The sequence below is a fragment of the Aethalodelphis obliquidens genome, unplaced genomic scaffold, assembly GCF_003676395.1.
Source record: "Aethalodelphis obliquidens isolate GAN/ISIS:26980383/991018 unplaced genomic scaffold, ASM367639v1 scaffold9, whole genome shotgun sequence".
Taxonomy (NCBI): domain Eukaryota; kingdom Metazoa; phylum Chordata; class Mammalia; order Artiodactyla; family Delphinidae; genus Aethalodelphis; species Aethalodelphis obliquidens.
In genome coordinates, this window is record NW_020837953.1 from 51,728,503 (window position 1) to 51,748,524 (window position 20,022).

At 62.2% G+C, this 20,022-nt stretch overlaps 1 protein-coding gene across 1 annotated transcript in view; it reads right to left on the reverse strand.

The window, feature by feature from the left end:
- SKI (SKI proto-oncogene) overlaps nt 1-20,015 on the reverse strand; it is a 57,474-nt gene extending 37,459 nt beyond the window's left edge. The window contains exon 1 of the mRNA XM_027110455.1: nt 19,017-20,015. Coding sequence (XP_026966256.1) covers nt 19,017-19,985 — 969 coding nt within the window. The 5' untranslated portion in view covers nt 19,986-20,015. The remainder of the gene's footprint in view (nt 1-19,016) is intronic.
- Nucleotides 20,016-20,022: the final 7 nt, after the last annotated feature.

Here is a 20,022-nt window from a genome sequence, read left to right on the forward strand (position 1 = left end):
GAGGTCAGGATGCAGGACCCAGAGCAGACAGGAAGTGAGGTCAGGACTCAGGACCCACAGCAGACAGGAAGTGAAGTCAGGATGCAGAACCCAGAGCAGACAGGAAGTGAGGTCAGGATGCAGGACCTAGAGCAGACAGGAAATGAGGTCCGAACACATCCTCTGGCTCAGGGTAAACACGTCCCACAGTCACAACAGTCAGCACGAAGGGTGGATTTATCCAGACCTGAGATGCAACGGCATGGGCAGGCCTGGACGGGTGGCAGGCACAGGTGACTGAGAAACACGGGTCAACAGAGGATAAGCCGTGAACCAAAGGAAGCCCCTGCCCAAAGCCAAGTGGAGAGTATAGGTCAGGGTCACTGGGTTTGTGCCTTCGGCTCTTTAGCCATGACCCCAAGTGACAGTAAAGGTAAGAGGATGCCCACATCATGATAAGAACAAACATCAAACCCTCAAACCCCAAAAAGACGGAGAAGTGACGTCCGCGTACCTGGGGAGCAGGGGCACAAGCCCGCATCTTCCACCACATTACAAAGCGGGCCTTGCTGGGCAGCATGTGGCTAAAGATCACCTGTGTCCCGCAGCGGGAACAGGCATCTGGAGGAAAAAGAGCCCCCACGGCCGTGTCCACCCAGGACATCCCGATCCTGCCTGTGAAGGCTGAGCCACAGCCAGCGTCAGCCGGCCTGTACCTTGAGGACGTCGGAAGCAAACAGAAGATCCCGACTCAGCTGCCCCACCCAGGGCGGCAGTGACAACCAGAAGTGCACACAGGACTGTCCGGCAGCCAGAGGGTGCGCGTCAGCACGTCTACGCTGAGCACCAAGGAAATCAAAATGGACAACAGGCAAACAAAGACCCTGAGCTTTCCACGTGGCGGCTCCTGGGGGAGGCAGCACCGCTTCAGGGCTACTCAAGGGACAGGGAGCAAGGAGAAGGACCCCCGGCGGGTGGGGCTTCCCAGCCCCCTGTGTGCGCCAGGATGGGCTGGAGGGCCTGGGCCAGCTAGCTCCTTCCGTCAGCACCAATCCTGGAGACAACTCCATCCATCGCTGGGCCCACAGCCTGATGCTGCCTCGTCTAAGGGCAGAGGGGCCGGCATGGGGCCGGGGGGAGGGACACAGGCCCGCCGGCCAGCACTCCGAGCAGGTGCATCACGCTGGTCGATGGCCCAGGCTATACGGCGGACCTTCCCGACACTTCAGAATCAACAGCTCGAGATGAACAAGAAGCTCCCACGTGGATCAGAAAGTCTCGGAAGAACTTTCGAGAGAGGTCCCCCTGGACCCACCTAGAGACCACCTAGCAATGCACCTGGGGCACCTGAAACAACGCAGCACAGCTCAGGACTGCGCCAGGCCCGGCAGCGCACACACACTACAGGACCGCGGCCCACAGAGGTCTGGCTGCCCCCACTTGTGGCACCTGCAGCCCTTCTCTGACTGCAGAGTGGGGGGACCAGCGAGCGCAGTCACCTCCTGTGGCAAGGGCAAGCTGCGCGGCCAGGCAGTCGCGGCGGGGCATGCATGGGGCCCGGACGGTTCCCCCCGTCACAGTAAGCCCTGATGTGGATCAGCGGGGCGAGCGTGAGGCTTCCAGGAGAACGGAGCACCTCCCGCCCCGGCAGCGAGCGCTCCGCCCGCAGGGTCCACCTCTGCCCACGACGGACAGGCGCCACCAGTGCTAAGCCTGGCCAAGGCCTTTGCCGACGGGTCGCCCCCGCCCCTCACACCCCTCACGCCACCTGGCAGCTGTGGCGCTCCTTCCCACTCTGGCTGGGCTCCCCGGGGCCACATGCCCTCCAGCATCCAAATGAGGGCACCTTGGTTCCCTGTGCACCACACAGAATCCGACACCCAGGCGGGGCGCGGAAGGCGCCTCAACTAACGACACCAGGGCCTTGAGCAGCAGAGAGCACTGGTGCGGCCCGGCCAACGGCACCACGCACGAGGCCGTTGTGCCCGCTGCTCAGGCACACGCCATCCCCCTCGGCCCGGCGGCCAGCGGGACGCACAGCAGGGCCACCTGCTCCTGCTCTCACGCGGCCCATTTCTGCCTCTGCCTCTGCCTCATCGTCGGGCTTGGAGCGCGTGGCTTGTTTACTGAGAAACGCACACGTGTGGGAATGCGTCCCCAGGGATAAAAGCGAGGCCCCTGGCGGGACAAGATGTGAATGCAGGAGGGCTTGAGGGAATTGAGGTTCACAGGCTGTCTCCTCAAATCGCCGTCTGAGGACAGAGCCGCGATGGGTCCTTCTCCCCTCACCGGAGGCCCGGCCCCAGGGATACACAAAGGATACGTCAAGAGCAAGCACACACACTGACTCGGGGGCCTCACGGGGGAACGCGAGGGCCCCGGCCCCGGCACGCCCACGCTGGCTGACTGCGGGGGCCGGGGCCGGAAAGGGTGGCAGGGCTCGGCCCATACCCACGCGCTGCAGGTCGGGACGGGCGAGGCTGTGCGCCACGGTGCACGGTGCCCCACGGCACAGCCAAAGCAACTTGAACCAAGTCGGGCCCTGAACATCCATTCCAGTCGGGCCCTCCTTGTTCTCCTGTGAGGCTCAGTACTTACAACCTTCTGCTGATAGGCTGGACCCACTGGAAGGCTCTTCTGGCAGAGCTGGGCATCGGCCCGACACTGGCCTCAACCAAGGACCCCGTCCCGAGCTCGGAGGGGCGGTGGGAACACGGGCCTCGTCCTCTCTGGAGGCACGCGGACCATGCCGGAAAGCCGGGGGCAAGGTGCCCGTGGCCAGGGGCCAGGCGTGTCTTTAAGCTCCGTCTTCTTTTTGGGCACAAAGCACTGACGTGCCTGCCCTTGGATTGACATTCTGGCAACTCTCTGTGGTCATGAGCTCACACGGACGAAGGGCCTCGGCAGGTACAAAGCACTGTAGCCCTAAGGGACCCTGCAAACTGCTCCCTGGGAGGCTGTATCCCCAGCACAGGGCCTGGAACCTGGGGGCCTCCCCAGCCGCACAGCCACGGGGCACCTGTCTGGAGCCTGGCCGCCCCTACACAGCCCAGAAGAGCTTCAGAACATCGGGCCATGCCACGGGCGCGACCTCATCCTCGATCAGTCAGCCACTACTGCTCTCAAAACACTCTCATCCTTCTTAGGGTAGCTAAAATGAGTCAACCCCTTTTTTTTTTTAATCTTACAGGGCTTTCAGAGATTTGAGGTAGGATAAAGGTTTGCTTTCCAAATGGGGAAAAAAGGGACGTTTTTCAATTCTCTCCATTCCACCTCAAACCGAAGTGACAGGCACCTGGAGGCCGCGCTGCGCACCAGGCTCCCTGCCCTCCTGACCCCACTCGCCCAGAGAAGGACACAGATCCAGGCGCAGGAACGAGAGGACGTTCTGGGCAGGGAAGAGTGTGAGCGAGCCCAGCGCACGGTGCACCTGGGCACAGCCCAGGGTGGAGTGGACACAGGCACAGAGACGGCCTCTGGGCTCAGGGACAGTGAAATGTCAACAGACGCAGCCCCATGGGAGGCCCCCGAGACACGAGCCACTGGGGAGGAAGCGGCTGGGTTCCATCCATGACCCCTAACAATGAGAAATGGAAGACGGCCCTACGTTCACGTGCAGAAAGATCATCTGCCGTCAGCAGTCACCTTACCGCTGCCCGACGTGAGGCAACCCCTACCGAGACTGGTACCCACCCCCCCGGGCTCTGGCTTGGGGGCAGGCGCGTCCACATCAAGGGGCCGCATCTCAGACTAAACCACCTGGTGACCCGGCTCCCTGTAAGGGAGCCGTCAGGAAAGGATGGGCCACACGCTGCCATGAGGTGTGGGGCATGGCGGTGGGGGGTGGGAGAAAAGCCATCAGGAGGGACCGAGTCCCAGTAGGTGGCCAAAAGAGGGACAGTTTAGGCATCAGATAATGGCAGAACAATTGGGACACTGAAATGGGCTGAATTTGGTGACACCAAGCAGCAGGAGGGGGAGGGAGGGCAGAGCTCCGTGAGAACCAGACCGACCACTGTCGCGGGTCAGGAAGCATCGCAGAGGGACAATGAACCCACCAGGAGAAAGTTCACGGGGACAGGATGCTGGCAGGGTCTAAAGTCTGCCCACAGATTACTTATTAACCATGGAGGGAAAAGGCAGACCCCACTCACGACAGTGATCAAAAGCTGCCGTCCCCAAGGGGAGGCAGACTCTGAGCCTCCTGCAGCTTCACGATCCCGCCCCAAACGCCACCTGACACCGACCAGGAGACATGCCAAGGCACCCCGGCTGGAGATCCACAGGACGGCTCCCACCCTCCAAATGCAGCGTCAGGCAGGACCAAAGGTGGGGAGGAACTCAGGAGACGGCCCGGAAGAGACGGCCCAGGGCGCATCCTGGCGGGTCCCCGGCAGAAGCAAACCACTGTGAAAGGGCCGAGAGAGATGACGGGCTCAGGACGGGGCAGCAGCTGGGCCCCCCGGTGGTCACACGCCCAAGGACCACAGTGACGGACACTCCCTCCAGCATAGCAGGTGTGAACCTTGGTGAACCTGCTCTCAAAGCTTCACTGCAGGTTTGAAGATTTCTTAAAAAGTCCCAAACCAAGGAGACGCAGCAGGTTTACCAACGGCAGCAGCAGCCACGCCACAGAATGAGGACACGGGATCGCGCACCAAGAACGGGCCCGGCGCTCTGGGGACGCCCAGCTCGTGCAGGGCAGTGACCGCCTGCGATATTTAGGCCGCGCTGAGTGATTTTTCTAAGACGGACCCAAAGGCGTCGTCAGAAATCAAACAGCATGAAAAACCTAACTCTCAAAATTCCAGATTTCCTGAACAGTAACAAACATGGTTATAAAAACAAATGTCAAATTCCAGTTCAACTCTCTGGTACAATGATCCAGCATCCAGCACATGAGGACCTGGACCAACAAGGAGCAGGGGAATGGCGACGCCCACACCCCACACCCCCGGCCCCTCCGAGACCCAAGCCCCTGGCTCCTGCCGACAGGAGATGTCGGCCCGTGACCCCGCCCCACGGGCTCCTCCCTCCCAAGCCCCCAGCCCAACAGCAGCAGGACAGGGAAGGAACCTCCCTAAGCGGGTACACACTCCCTTGCTTCCACCGGAGAGGACCGCTGCTGGCTTGTTTACCCAAATCACCACTCGAAGAATCACCCAAAGTTGTCCCACTTGAAATCCCATCCCATGAGCCTTGCTCTGAAACAGAATGCAGGTCTTCCCTCCCGCCATGGGGCCACGTGAAGGTTGAACTCGGCAGAGAAGGGACTCCCGCAGCCCGTCACCGGGCACCACCTGCTGGCATGGCTGAGGTGGGCGGCTGAGCTGGCCCACGCACGCCCGGCCTGCACACAGCCCAGGGGCCCCCAGGACACGGGTGGCTCCCAGCCTCCCAACGGGACCACACGCAGGGGCCCAGGCCAAACGCACCACTACCCCCCCCCCCCCTCGGACCCCACCCCCTGGCAGTGGGCTGAGAACTTGCAAGTCCATCGGGGTGGCCAGCATGGGGCACACTGACCACAGACGGCACAGGCCCCGGTCCACCCATGAGCCCGCTGCTGGCACAGAGAGCTGTGGCCGCCTGGCTCACCGTGTGCTCTGCCCACAGCACCTGCTGGCGCCCGCCCCACTGGCCCGGCTAGCTGCAGGGAGGCCACCGTGCCAGCCCGCTATGCCCACACATGGCCCCAGCTGGGCTCCTGGGACAGCTTGTCGGGCCCGCTGCCTCCTGTCAGATGCCCCGGCTTCGGAAAGAGAAAAGGGTTGGGGCAGCCGGAAGCTCACACACGGTGCTGGGCCTTCATCGTGACCGACGCAGGGGTGGGCACCCCACCACCCCACTTCGCAGGTGGGGACACCGAGGCCCGAGGAAGTAACAGGGCCTCAGATCCGAGGGAGAGACTGGCCAGGCCAGGATCTGGGCCCGGGAAGCAAGTGTTTTTCGGTTCTTTGTTGTTTCTGGTTTTGTTTTTGGTAAAAAGACAATGTTTTATTTTTTTAATTTTTCGCCGCAGCACACAGCTTGTGGGACCTTAGTTCCTCGCCCAGCGATGGTACCCAGGCCCTCGGCAGTGAGAGTGCAGAGTCCTGACCACTGGACCGCCAGGGAAGTCCCAGGAGTCAGGTTTTAAGAATCCATGCCCCTAACCACTAAGCTAAACTGCCTCTCTAAGTTTCAAGAAACTTCTACTTGACCAGGAATACCAAAAAATTATACTTACTAGTACTTGCACAGAGAAGATGGGGGGTGGGGGGGGAAAGGTTAAAATCAGATCCAAAGACAGTGATTTCCGCTTCACTGTGGGCAGCGGAGAGGCCAGGGAGAGCCCGCTGAGAGATTTCCAAGTCCTTCTTTTCTTTAACCCAAGCACAAAGCGCCACCCTCACTGCGGTCACTGCAGGCCACGCCCAGGTTCCCACCACCGGGTCTTCCCTTTGAGTCCAGCCAGTGGCGTCACCCCACCCAGTGGGCAGCCCGGGCGGTATCTGCAAAACAACCATCAGGGACCCTCCTTTTGAGAGCCAGCGGCGGGCCGCACAGCCCACTGCCCTGTCGCTCATCCGCAGTCAACAGCTAAGACAAAGCTGGACGGAAGAGCAGACGGTGACCGCGGCCCCCCAGGTCCAAGCCTGCGCCCCCCCCTGCAGGAGGCCAAGATGGGGGTGTCTGGAAAGCAAACATTGGGGATGGTCCGGGTCATCAGCTCAGGCAGTGCAGCCCCGGGGCTGGGGTGCGGGCAGCGGGGCACGGCCGCCCCGGCCAAGGCCACCACCCAGGCCCCAGGAGCCACCCCATGACCTCAAGGCCCTTCGGGGCTCCAGGGAAGGGATCCCACCCCCACCCCCACCCTCACCACCCACACCTCCACAAGGTGGCGGAGCACAACAGCGAGTGGCCCACCCGGAGGACCCATGTCTCCCGGGCCCCCTGTTACCGTGGCCTCCTGAAACCAATGCCAAACTAGTGGAAATCACGGCTGGGGGCCGGGCTGGGCCCAGGGCCACGAGAGGGGCACGAGCGCCAGCCACGCGGAAAGCGGTGTCCGAAGGTAGAGGGAGGACACCAAGGGGCCAGCGGTCCTGGGCTCGGGCTCCTGGGCCTCCCAACTGTCCTGGAGCCGAGCCAGGTGGGGCTGCAGGTCCGCATGCTGGCCCCCGAGCTCGGCGTCGGCCGCCCAGCTGCCCAGGAGCAGCTCTGACCTTCCTCCCAGTCTCCCGGGAAAAGTCAGCGTCCGGCCAGCGGGCACTCCTGCCCCGAGCTGCCCCCAAGCTGTCCAGGGCAGGGGTGGGTGTCCGCCTGCTCTGGGTCCAGCGCGCCACCCACATCTGGTGACACGCTTAAAAGGTGGAGACGCGGTTCTCTGTGTGGGGAGAAGCATCAGTTTCAGAGAGTCCATCACTTCCTCTTACCAGAACTTTCTCCAGAAACTGAGGCAGGAGGCAGACTTCACAGAGAGAAGACAGCCTCACGCCAGGCTCGCCGGGCCGCCCCTCGGAGCCTGACACGCTCCTGCCCTGCCCTTCCCCACCCCGGGCTGAGGCCCGGCCATCTGTCCAGAGCCTGGCCCCGACCAGGGCACACGCGCAGCAGCCCTCGCAGAGGCCTCCCCAGGACTAGAAGACGGCCCGCGCGTGGTGGGCAGAGCCACCCCCGGCCCCTGCAGGCTCCCTCCCAGCCCCCACGAGCCGGGCACAGCGCGGACGCCCCATCACGGACGACGTCTGCATCCAGGTCCGCCCACCACGCTCCACCGTGAGACTTGCCGGCAGCCCCTCCTCCAGCAGGTCACTACCCCTCCCACTGTGCCCGGCTGCACCAGAGTCTCTGAGGCACGTGGGGTCTCCTTGTACAAAGATGGGTGTCCAGCCACAGTGACAACAGAGGGGTGACTGAAACAGCCGACAAAGCATCAGACTCCAGAAAAGGCAGAGCGCTCCTACAGCTGAACAAGGCCAGACAAACAGCCCGGTTCAAAAAGGGCAAAGGACTCGAACAGACCTCTCTCCAAAGAAGACACACGCACGGCCAACAGGCTCACGACAAGATGCTCAGCATCACTGATCATCGGGGAGCGCGAGTCACAGCACAGCGAGACACCACCTCACACCCGTGGCCGCCATCAAAAAACAGAAACCAGTGTCGGCGAGGATATGGGGAACCCGGGACGCAGGTGCACCACTGCTGTGGAAGGCAGTATGGAGGTCCCTCAAAAAGCAGACACAGAATTGCCGTGTGACCAGCCATTCCACACGTGAGAACGTGCCCGACAGAACTGAAGGAAGGCTAAACCCACTCACAACAGCACGATTCAGCGTGGCTAAAACATGGAAGCAACCCAGGTGTCCATTGTCTGATGACAGATAAACAAAATGTGGTCCGTCCATCCAGCGGAGTATTATTCTGCCTCACAGAGGGAGGAGATTCTGACACCTGCTCAACGTGGATGGACCCTGAGAACACGATGTCGAGTGAAATAAACCAGACACAAAAGGACGAATTCTGTGTGATCCCGCTTCTGTGAGGTCCCTGGAGGAGTCACACTCACAGAGACAGAAAGTAGGAGGGTGGGGCCCGGGGCTGGGGGAGGGGTGGGCAGTGAGTGTCTCATGGGGGCAGAGTGTCAGTTTGGGAAGATGAGGAAGTTCTGGAGATGATGGTGGTGATGTTTGCACAACAGTGTAAACGTGCTTTAGTGCCACTGAGCTGTGCACTTAAAAGAAATGGGAAATTTTAGGGTACACATATTTCACCCCACACACCAAAAAACCACGTATAAGAAGAATTACAGAAAAAAATACTAAAAATAACAAAATGGCCGACTCCATTAGCAAAAAAGGAATCGAGAGCTATTCACCTCTCACATTAACAAAGCTATTCTGAATGACGGTAACCTAACGTTGTGAGAAGGTAGGAACGTGGGCGTGTAACTGGCACACCGTTTAGAGAAAGAATTCTGGTAACAAAATCTAGAGCCCTTAAAAAGGGCCTACACCCTGCGGGGGTCAGAGCCTCCTGAGAAATGCCCAGGACTGTGCACGCAGACTTAAGCACACAGTCACCCCACGCGACCAAAGATGCCAGAGAAGTACAGAGACACATCGTGTGCGTGAATAATTAAATGAAAGAAACAGGCCAGGGAGCTCGCTCTGAGCCACCAAACCTCCTACGAGAAACTCACCGGAAGTCCCAGGCGTCTGAGGAGATGCACTTGCGGTGACACTGATCTGAGCCACCTCAGGACCCAGGCCCTCCCCTCCCCTCCCCGCAGGGGCCGGTCAGCCAGTACAACCATTTCAGAAAACAGCTCAGCATGACCTCTGACCCAGCACAGCCCGTGCTCCAGACACACGTGCACACGCTTGCACCAAGGACGCTCCACACTCCTGTTCGCAGGCACTCCCAAGTCCATCGACACAAGAGTGGGGACAGGCTGGTGTGCGCCCAGCAACCAGGCCAGCAGACCACGCGACAAGACCCAGGGGGAGCCAGCAGCCTCGCTGGACACAGGTCCAGACACGGGGACGTTCAGGATGGTGTCCGGGGGGGGGGGCAGGAAGCAGCTGGCAGGTGTGCATGACTTTCCGTGCTACCACGCGCAGCTGTGCTGAGGTTTCTGCGAGGGATCCGTGGTAAGATGCTCCCTGAAGCCTCACTTGTAATAACAAAAACGTGGCCCAACCCTCGGATGCAGAATAAACGCCAGGACCCTCAATACCACAGATTACTCGCAAAAATGCTACGTGGCTGTAAACACGCACAGACGTACACAGAGATACGTGCACACAGGGGCGTGTGCCCAAGGGAGGGCTGTCACCCACTCGCAACGGCGGCCCCGGATCCTACAAGGCCCCCGCAGGGGACTGTGTCTGAGACGGCGGGGATCCAAACACAGGCCGGGGACCGGCTGGCACTAAGACATTCTCAACGATTTTGTCAGACGCGCTAATGGCAGAGTGGTGGTGATTTTCTCCAATTCTGTATCTGTTAGACGGATCTTGAAACACTTAAACATGAAGTGAGATAATGCCTGGGGTCTGCTTTTAAAGAGGAGGAAGGAGGGCTTCCCTGGTGGCGCAGTGGTTGAGAGTCCGCCTGCCGATGCAGGGGACGCGGGTTCGTGCCCCGGTCCGGGAAGATCCCACATGCCACGGAGCGGCTGGGCCCATGAGCCATGGCCGCTGAGCCTGCGCGTCCGGAGCCTGTGCTCCGCAACGGGAGAGGCCACAACAGTGAGAGGCCGGCGTACCGCCAAAAAAAAACAAAACAAAAACAAATAAAAAGGAGGAAGGAGCTAGATGAAAAGAAACGAGTAACACGATGGCACGTGTGGAACCGGGTGTGTGGCTGCGTGAACTGACCTCCCGACTTCGGGGCACTCTTGAATCTCCCAGTTTATAAGTCACAGACATGTCACCATGGCACTGAGAGACAAGCGCTGGTCCCTTCAGGCGGTGGGCTCTGCTGGGCAAGATTCTGTTCCACTCACCCCGTAGCAGCAAAGGCACAGGCCCAGGCGGCTCCGGAGCGTCTGCGACTCTCGCGAGCCCCAGGCACGGCCTGCGCCCCCATCCCTCCGCTCGCTTACAGCCGCCGCGGGACCACGCTGCAGGGCTGCCTTGTGGAGTCCCGGCCACACTCCTCAGTCCCGGGGACCCCAGGGCCTCTGGCACGGGGACGCATGAGAGAAATCGCAACACAAGTGTAAGTGTTTAACAGAACGTTTAAAAGCCTAATTACGTACGTGATGCGTGAGAGGCCTCCAGCTCAGGTAGTTAAATCCCGAGGGGCACTAAAAACCACGGGAGACCCCCCCAAGTGACTCAAGACCACCTCAACAGCAGCAACAGGAAAATGAAAGCAAGTTCTCCCCAAACAGGAGACTCCAACCTCCCCTGCAGGACACCCGCCCCGCGGCAGAGACTGGACACAGGGCCGGCCTCGGGCCGCACTGTCGGCTCGGTGGGGGGCGGCAGGAGTGGAGGCCTTCTTCCTCGCCGTGGGGAAGGAGCGCGATTCGGAATCCCCGGGCCCTCACGGCAGACAGGGATGCCGGGGACCCAGCCCGCAGGGGTGCCAGCGCCGGGCAGGGCAGGGGCCGCGTTCTCGGTCCTCTGCAGTCGCACCCGTCGGCACATGGCCCAGCCCCAGCTCCACTGCAGGTGGCCGGACCCCGGCTGGGAGGAGGGTCCTGAGCATCCCCCACCAGGGAGCCCAGGACCCCGCACGGCCGCTCAGGCCACGTGGAGCACAGCTTACCTCCTGGAGTGACGCGGGGCCAGCCCAGGGCCCACCTTGGTCTCACAGCCTAAAGAGCTTTATAAATGCAGAAAAGACCCACTAGGGTCAGGCAAGCTAGGCGACACTTATTACATACAAGGATGTTAAAAAAAAATCACAGTTTTGATAGTTCTGCAAAAAAAAACTTAGCAAATTTACAACAAAACTGTCAAGTAATTAAGGCTAGGCACTTCACACATGAACTTAAACTGCTAATTAAAATCCCCTCGCTTAATTGACTACATTTGCATATCATTCAACTTGGGAGTATAATTTTTTTAACGGTTTGGGCAACGTGGTTCGAACGCCAGGAAGCGGGAGGCGGCAGGTGAGGGGAGCCAGCAGCCCCAGGCGAGACCAGGGAGGGCAGGGCTGGGACCCCCGGGGCTTCACGCCAGGCCTGGGGTCCCCACCCCAGGTGCAGAAGGAAGTCAAGGCCAGCAGAGACCCCCCGCCCCCAAGGCTCCCCCTTGCAGCCCAGCACCTCTACCTTGCCTTGACCTCCGGCGGGGAGGGGCCAGGGGATTCCAGAACTACCCATGGGACACATGCACCTGCCCCTCCTCCAGGGGCAGCACAGCGGCCCCCCGCCCCATCTGCCCCAACTCCGCCAGGGCTCACGGAGCACCAGCCCACGGTTCCAGAGACACACCCGCCCCACAGGGGGCGACGTCTCGGAGTCAGACAACCACACCCGCCCACACCCGCCTCCCAGCCCAGCCTCACTCGCGGCGGCTGGAACACGAAGCACCAGGGCGCCGAGGCCCCACCGTCTCTAGGGCCCGGCCCGCGCCTAGCGGGTCCACATGAAGACTGTGCACCTTGCCGTCCACGGCTGGACCCGTGGGTCCCCGTGTGAGGCACCCCAGCCGCACGCAGGGTGAGAGGGGCTCTGCAGGGCCAACGGCCCGCCCCTCTTGTTCCAAGGGTGGAAGGGCAGCAGTGAGTTGATCCAAGAGGAGAACGCCGGGCAAACAGGAACGCGTCCACCAGGACGGGCCGGAGGAACCGTGAGCACGGCCGCGACCCCGGAGAGCGAGGAGGTCGGGTGTGAAGGCAGCACACGCGGCCACTGGCCAGCTCGCCTGTCACTGCCGCTGCCACGTGGATGCCTCGCCCACCCACCGGGCCTGAGCCACGAACCAGGGCCACGGCAACATGAAAGAACCCTGAGGTGTCAGAGAACAGACGTGGACCCAGGAAGCAGGCCACTCACAGGCCCAGTCACAGCCCCACAGGCCGTCCAGATACCCCCGGCCTCAGAGCCAGGTGGGCTGCCGGCCTCCCCAGGGCTGTTGGCAGTGGGTGTGGCTGGGACGGCCCATGATGTGGAGGTGGGCTCCCATGCTGGGGTGGTTTCCTGCACACGAAGCGGGACAGACCCTCGGCCCTCCCGGAACACGCTACGTGGCGCAGGAGAGGCACGGGGGCGCCCCTGCCCAGCTGGGAAGAGTGGGGTGCGGAGAAGACCGTGCCGCCAGGCCCAGGTTTGGGGCAGGTCCCCAGGCACCAATCACAACCACCTGGCTCCTGTGACGCCGTGGCCAACAGCTCCTCGGGGGCTGAGGGAGGCCAGCGCGGGCACACAGGACCACCTGACATCCAGTGGCTGACCCCAAAATGCATCCATCGCCCCCACCTACAGTCCTGACATTCAACCCAGTTCCACGCTGCTGGCCACATCGCGGGGAGCCTACTTTCAACAAGAGATGTTCCTTTCGAAGTAGCCCACCAGCATCCCAGCGGAAGACACGTCGGGGCCGACGCCACACGAGACCTGTCCAGGGAGAGCGTCCCTCGAACCCCCCACGCAGACCCAAGCAAATGTGAAGCAGGGCGCGGACTCCCGACACCTACAGGACAGCTCTGTCCACTCCCGGGAAAGCTCCCCGCTCTCTCCTTTTCTAGCCATCCACAGCCAAGCTGCCAGTAAACCTTGACGATTAGTGATTTCATGCCTCTATGAGTCATTCAACGAGTATTTATTCCAAGCCCGGAACTGGGGACCCAGCCGAGACCAACACCCCCCCCATGAAGCCGACAACACAACCACAAACACACAACCCCAGAGCCGGCCGCAACAAGGGCTCCCCGGAGAGCCCAGACCGCGGGGCAGGCCTGACCGCTGCGGGCTGCGCGGCCCACAGAGCCACGCCAACTTCCTGAATTATCTGTAGCTGCGAAATCAAGAAGTCGCAGCGTCTGTGAGTCTTTCTAAATCAAAAATGTAAAATCAGAGGAGACGCAAACGCCAAATACCCGACAGCGTCCTGTCTGCTCCCCCGGCCGTCCCACTGCGCTGAAGCAGGGGCTTCTGGAAGCCAGCCCTGCGTTCACAGACGGCAGCATCAGAGCTGTGCTCTGCTCCCCCCCTGCCCTGAGGCTGCATGGGGGCCCGGGCCACGCTGGCACAGGTCACACCGTGGACACACGTGCAGCCCAAGGCCCCGCCCGCCCCACTCCACTCACACGGACACACGGACACCGTTCGCAGTGCTAACCCAACTCCGACCAAAACCAGCTTCAGACCCCACCGCGTGGGCCCCACACTCCCGGAAACGACTTCCCGTCCCTTCTCTGAGGCTCGGATCGGCCCTCATTAACCCACGGATGCGTGTGGCCCAGAGCCCCCGCCCCGCGATCTCAGGGCCCAGCCCCCCTGGACTCGCCCCATCGCCCCATGACCAGTGGGCAGGAGGGAAGGAACGGCCCTTGGAGGAATGGAGCCTTCTCCCTCTCCCGCAGCTCTCACAGATCTTAAGGAAATAATTCAGCCTCTGTATTTTAACTCAAAACAAAGAAACTTCTAAAAAACATTTCAGTTGAAACTTGCATAATTCTTCCAGTGGAGAAATCCTCCCCAACTTTCGCAATCCTTAGAAAGAGACACATTATTGCTGCTTGTGTAACAGTCTCCGGGCCACAGAGAGTCCGGCCGCCGGCCACGGACACCTCCCGCCAGACAGCTGGGGCGCAGGGCCCGGAAGCACCGCCTCCCCCAGGCCCTCCCGGCGCCCGGCGGTCACCCTCCCCAGACTTCCTCGTGGGCCTCGCCTGGCATCTCAGACAGACGGTACCCAGACGCGCTGCAACGAAGCGTGGGAGCCACTGGCCCTACTCGCGAAGCCCCGCGCCGGCTGAGGGGTCCCGGGGGGCAGGAGGGTCGGAGGCGAGGGCCACTCAAGGACCCTGCTGCCCCCAGAGAGACGAGGGCCCCGCCCAGCTCCAAGGAGACGTCCTGGACATCGGCAGGATGGCTGAAGACGGGCAGACGTGGCCCGCTCACTGCACAGAGACTGAGGGCCAGCCCCCCACGCCTTCCCTCCCTCACACACAGCTGACCACAGGGCTCAGGGCAGCAACCAGAGGCTCCTCAAGCTGCTGTTTCCCTTCTGACAAGGCCCCGGCCTCACTCTGGGGCCTTCGCGCTGAGGACCAGACGGACCCGCAGACCCTGTCCTCCTGCACAAGGGGCGGGGCCCGTCCAGGAGCCTGGCCTCGCATCATCGCCCGATGGCACCCCGCCTTCTCAGCTGAGCGTCCAAGGCCAGGGAATCACCATGGAGCCCCATGAAAACCTCGAGCAAAACAAGTGGACAAAGGGACAGCCGAGGGACTTCCCCGGCAGCCCAGGGGCTAAGATACCCGCTCCCAATGCAGGCGGCCCAGGTTCGATCCCTGGTTGGGGAACTAGCTCCCGCACGCATGCCGCAACTAAGACCCGGCGCGGCCAAGAAAAACAGATAGATAGATAGATACACAGGTAGAGAAATAAATATCTTAGAGAAAAAACAGGACAGCCAAACCTCACATCTAGGGCCAAACCTGACGGCATCCGGTGAGCACAGCCCCCCCATGAGAGAGGGAGTGCCGGGAAAGGCATGCTGGCCAGAGTCCCTTCCAGCCTGTCGCACGCTCCTGACTCCATGCCCTCCCGTGGCCATTTCGGCTTGAACGCACAACACGCAGCCCGCTTAGAGGCCCAGATCTCCCTCCACCACAGCCACAGCCGATCCGCAACAGACACCAAGAGACTCAACGCTCCTCCACGCCAACAGCCCGGCCGGGTCTCTACTTTGAGGAAGCACTGCTCTCTGACTAGAGAACCGTCATCAGGTGACGCAGGGAAACCGTTCCAGCGCTAGGAATTCAGACAGACCGCACCGTGGACGCTCACACCACACACCACGGCGACCATCGGCCCACGAGCCCCTGGTGTGCAGGCAATTCTACAAAGAAGACTCCTGCGAGGACTCAGCGTCTGAAGGACAGGGGCCAGCAAGCGACACCATCCCCGGTCTCCGGTCTGAGAAGCGGAACCCTCCGAAGGCACAGCAGTTCCCAGGAGCCCGTTTCTTAACCACACAAGGAACGGCCAGGCTCCAGCCCTGGGGAGACAGCACACCCCCACCCCGCCGCCTGCTCGGCCCGCGAGGAGCCCTCCCGCGGAACGAGGGGTGCGTCCCAGGCAGCAGCCAGGCTGGCAGCACCAACGTCCCGCCATGACTGATAGCAGCCGTACCGTTAAAACACCAGTCCAGTTTGGTTCAAACGCCATCAGATAAGGGACAGAGCCGACTGGGCAGAAGAAAAGGGGAGGGGGCCATGGGAAGGCTCTGAGGCCCCCATCTCCTCGCCACATGTTCCCAGCAGCAAAAGGACACGTCCTCGCCCCGCCTATGACCTCATCACTTAAACACCCCCCAAAAAACACTGCCAATGGCCGCTACTTACTACAGTCCCCCTTTCACAAGTGAGGAAACTGAGGCAAACTTGCTCAAGGTCAGGCAGCTAGTGAGGAACGGAGCAAGGGACAGGGCGAGGACATGGGAGCAGCCCCATGGGGCTCCACGTTCAGACCCGCCCAGCGCGGGACACCAAGGACAGCAGCCGGGGCCCCGGCAGCCCCAACAGCCGTAGGACGGCCGAGAGCACATCCTTGGGGCCCCCGTGGCGTGGGGGGCATCACTGAGAAGGGCCCCGGCTGGCACACATGGACGCGCCACCTTCAAGGGTTTCCAGCTCAGGCTGGAGCCCCGCCCCCCCCACTCGGTCCCACGCTGGGACCGCCGCCCTGCCGCAGTCAGGCCGCAGGCACGGCAGGGCAAGAGAAGGCCACTGGGCACCAGGACCCCACGAGAGTCCCTGGCCCCCGCCCACTGCTGACGGCAGAGGACCCGGGTGACCCCTAGGCCCCCGGCACCTGGAACACACTTCGGCTCACTTCATGGCCCCGGCACCCAAGGCCCCCACAAAGAGTGCTGCCAGCACACTCTGTTCCTCTCTGCCCTCAGCCTTGGGAGACCAAAAACATTAAACTAAACTACGAGAAAAGTGAAGAAATCAAAACACAAGCCGTGAATAATTTGTCGAGCAGGGAGTGGGAGGGGCGGACAGAGGCGGGCAGGGCGCCGGGAGGGGGTCTTCCCAGGCAGCTTCTTCCAGAACAAGCAGGGTCTGGGCAGCCATGGGCCCCCCTGATCCTGAGGCTCAGACCCCCCCTTCTCACGGGTGGGGTGTCCCTGGCATGTAGACAGGCTGTGCTGGCGACTTCTGGAAAGGACCACGCACCCCAGAATTCCCAACCGCATAGTCACAGAGAGAAGGCAGTGAGCACAGTCCCGGGAACAGGATACGCGGCGAGGCCGGCGGGAGGAGTGCCCCCCGAGGTACAGGAGTGGCAGGAAGGCACAGGAGCGTGTGAGCGGCCAGCCAGCCACACGGCCGAGGCCCGGAAGGAGGGACACCGGACCGCCGGCCCATACCACCACTGCAAGGATAGGCCGCGCTGACACTTCGGCCTGGGGACCCCAACAACCACTTACAGCGACCACATCTTCGTCATCACGGGGGAGATTTTTTTAACGGGTGAATGAGCTTTCTGAGCGGCACTGGGGGGAGCACAGAAGGAGAAAGGGTGGTGCTGACCATCTGTTGAAATCACCAGGCACGAAAGCCCCCTCTGACCTCTTCTCTGGGACTGTGGCTCAGGGGACGGTCCTGCCTTCTCACCTGGCAGTCCCTGGGCCCACAAGCTGAGCCTACGGACACCCATGTCCAGAAGAGCGGAGCCTGCTGCAAGAGGGCTGAGGCCCGGGTCTGCAGCTGCAACAAAGAGCCCACCCCAGGAAGACAGCCACAAACATACACGACCCAGATTCGGACACAGACACAGACACACACCCTGTGAGACAAGCCCCTCTGCGTTCCACCCCGGGGTAAGCGACCCACCACGGGCTTCCCCTGTCGGCCAGAACCCAGCACCACCTTGCACACGGGGCTCCCTCGGGCCACGATGGCTGTCAAGGGGGCAGGCACCCCAAACAGAAAGGCCCCCAGTGTGCAGGGAGCGCCCACCATGCCACCCAGAGCCAGCTCCCAGTCTAAAACGAAGGGCCCGGCCAGCCGGCCGTTCCCAACAGCATACTCCCCCACCAGCGCTGCCCACTCAGACGGTCCCTCCCGCCCAATCCCAGCCCCATAGTCTGCAGACAGCTGCCACCTGGGCGCCAGCCTAGCCAAGGGCAGAAACACCACAAATCCACAAACGCACACGGTGGCCCCTCTGAGCGCAGGCGACAGGCCCTCACTTCCCCTCCCCTCCTCCGCTCCCTGAGACTCTGACACTCCGCTGGAGGGGCGCCCAGAGAAAACCGGGCGGGAGCATCTATTCACAGATTTGGAAAAAAAAAAGTTTGATGCAATAGCTGAATTAATTAGGCCTCCCAAGAATAGCTGAGCCAATGCAGCATTCTGTGTGTGCAATTTAATAAGCCTGGATATTTAAAAGAAAAGTTACAAATACTCGGGGAGAGGGGGGAGATGTCACAGAAAGTTAGCGTGGACCCCACTGAATGGTTTCGGCGTCGAGTGGCCCGGGAGCTGCCAGGCTGGATCACACAGATCCTCCGTCTGGCAAACAACAGGGACTAGGCCAGCGGCCCTTCCCCGCGGCGCCCTTCAGCGTTTCAGAGAGAAGGAGAGAAGGAAACGTGCACATCCAAAACAAATCGCAGGCCGGCGGCTACCCTGACACTCGGGGCCCCGGGTGCCCGCTGACCAGTCCCCGAGCCCAGTGCCAAGGGGCCCTCGCCCCCGCACGGGGGACTCTGGGATTCACTCCCTAGGGCAGACACACAGAGCTGGAGTCGCCGAGTCTCGGCCCCCTGCCACCACGGCCCGAACACCTGGCTTCGGTTTAGTGTGTCTCCCAACCTTCAAGGCACAAACAGGCCCTGCCCGGCCAAGTTCTGTCTGCTAGGACACAGGGGCAGGCGCCCCTCCGGGTGCCAGCCCGGGAGCGTTAGGGCCAGGGCGGGTCCCTTCCGCCAACTCGGCCTGGACACCTCCTTGGGCCCCAAGAAGGCCTGGGCTCCCGGCTCCAGCCTGGACGCGGCCGGTATCAAACTTCCCGGGACTCAGGGCAGAAGAGTCCGAGGTCTGAAGCCTGCCCCTGCCGGCCCAGCTGGGCACCGGCTATGGGCCTCAGGAAGGCTTCACCCACCCTGGCCAGCCCTCGAGGCCCCCAACCAGGCAAGCGGCTTGTCCTAGGAGTCGGACGGGAGGACCTTCCTCCCAGATACATGGCCATCTACGGGGACGCCAGCGCCACCCCAAATTTCCTTAAAACCAAACCAAACCCTGAGACGTGTAGGGGAGGCAGAGCCCCTGACCCAGGAGGAACCCCCACCCTCTCCGCAGCCCGCCCTCCTACTCACTCCCCGGGCCCGGCCGTGGCGCGGGACACTCACCCGGGGCACCCGCCGCTTGTACTTGTTGCCGTAGTCGAACTTCTCCTTGACGTCGTCCAGACAGCGGCCGAGGCGCGCCTGCTCCTCCTTGCCCGTGTAGTCCTGGCTGAGCAGGATGTAGGCCCGCCAGTTAGCCGAGTCGAAGCCCCAGTGGCAGGTCCGGTTCTCCAGGGCCTTGTGCGAGTGCACCACGAACTTGTGCGGTGGGTACATGAGGCGGCAGTCGAGGCACTGGATGCAGGCGGCGCTCGGGCTGTTGTAGAGCTCGGGCACCAGCAGCCCCTTGCACTTGCCGAAGCACTCGTGGTACACGCGCACGCTGCGCTCGCTGAGCTCCAGGCCCAGCGCCAGGCCGGCCGCCAGCTCCTTCTTGCAGGGCGGCGGGTAGGCGCCGCCGTACAGCAGCGCGTTGCACAGGCGCTCAGCGTCCGTCTTGGTGATGAGCCCGCACGAGGGCGCCGAGAAGGGCAGGATGCCCATGACTTTGAGGATCTCCAGCTGGTCGGCCGTGCAGCGCGAGCAGTAGATGTGCAGCTCGTCGCACACCGAGTTGATCTGCTGCAGCGAGAAGTCGCGCAGCACCGAGTTGAGGATCTGCGGCAGACAGAGGCGCTTCTCGCCGCCCACCACGAAGCACGAGATGGTCTCGCCCTCCAGCACGGTCTCGCAGCGCTCTGTGGAGCGGTCGGACGGCATGAAGAAGGGCCCGGGCAGGACGGGCGGCGGCGGCTGGATGGCGGGCAGGTGCAGCACCGGCGGCGGCTCGGCAGCCGCGGGCACCGGCGCCGGCACCGCAGCCGCGCCCGCCTCCTTGGAGCTCTCCTTCTTGTAGGCCTCCTGCGCCCAGCGCGCCGAGAAGGCGGCCGGGCCGCCCAGCGAGCTCATGGAGCTCAGGTGGAACTGCTCCAGCGTCTTCTGCAGCCCCGGGTGCGGCTGGAAGCCGCCGCGGCCGCCCGCCGCCGCCTCCATGGTGCGCTCCGGCTCCCCAGGCCGCTCCCGCTCACGT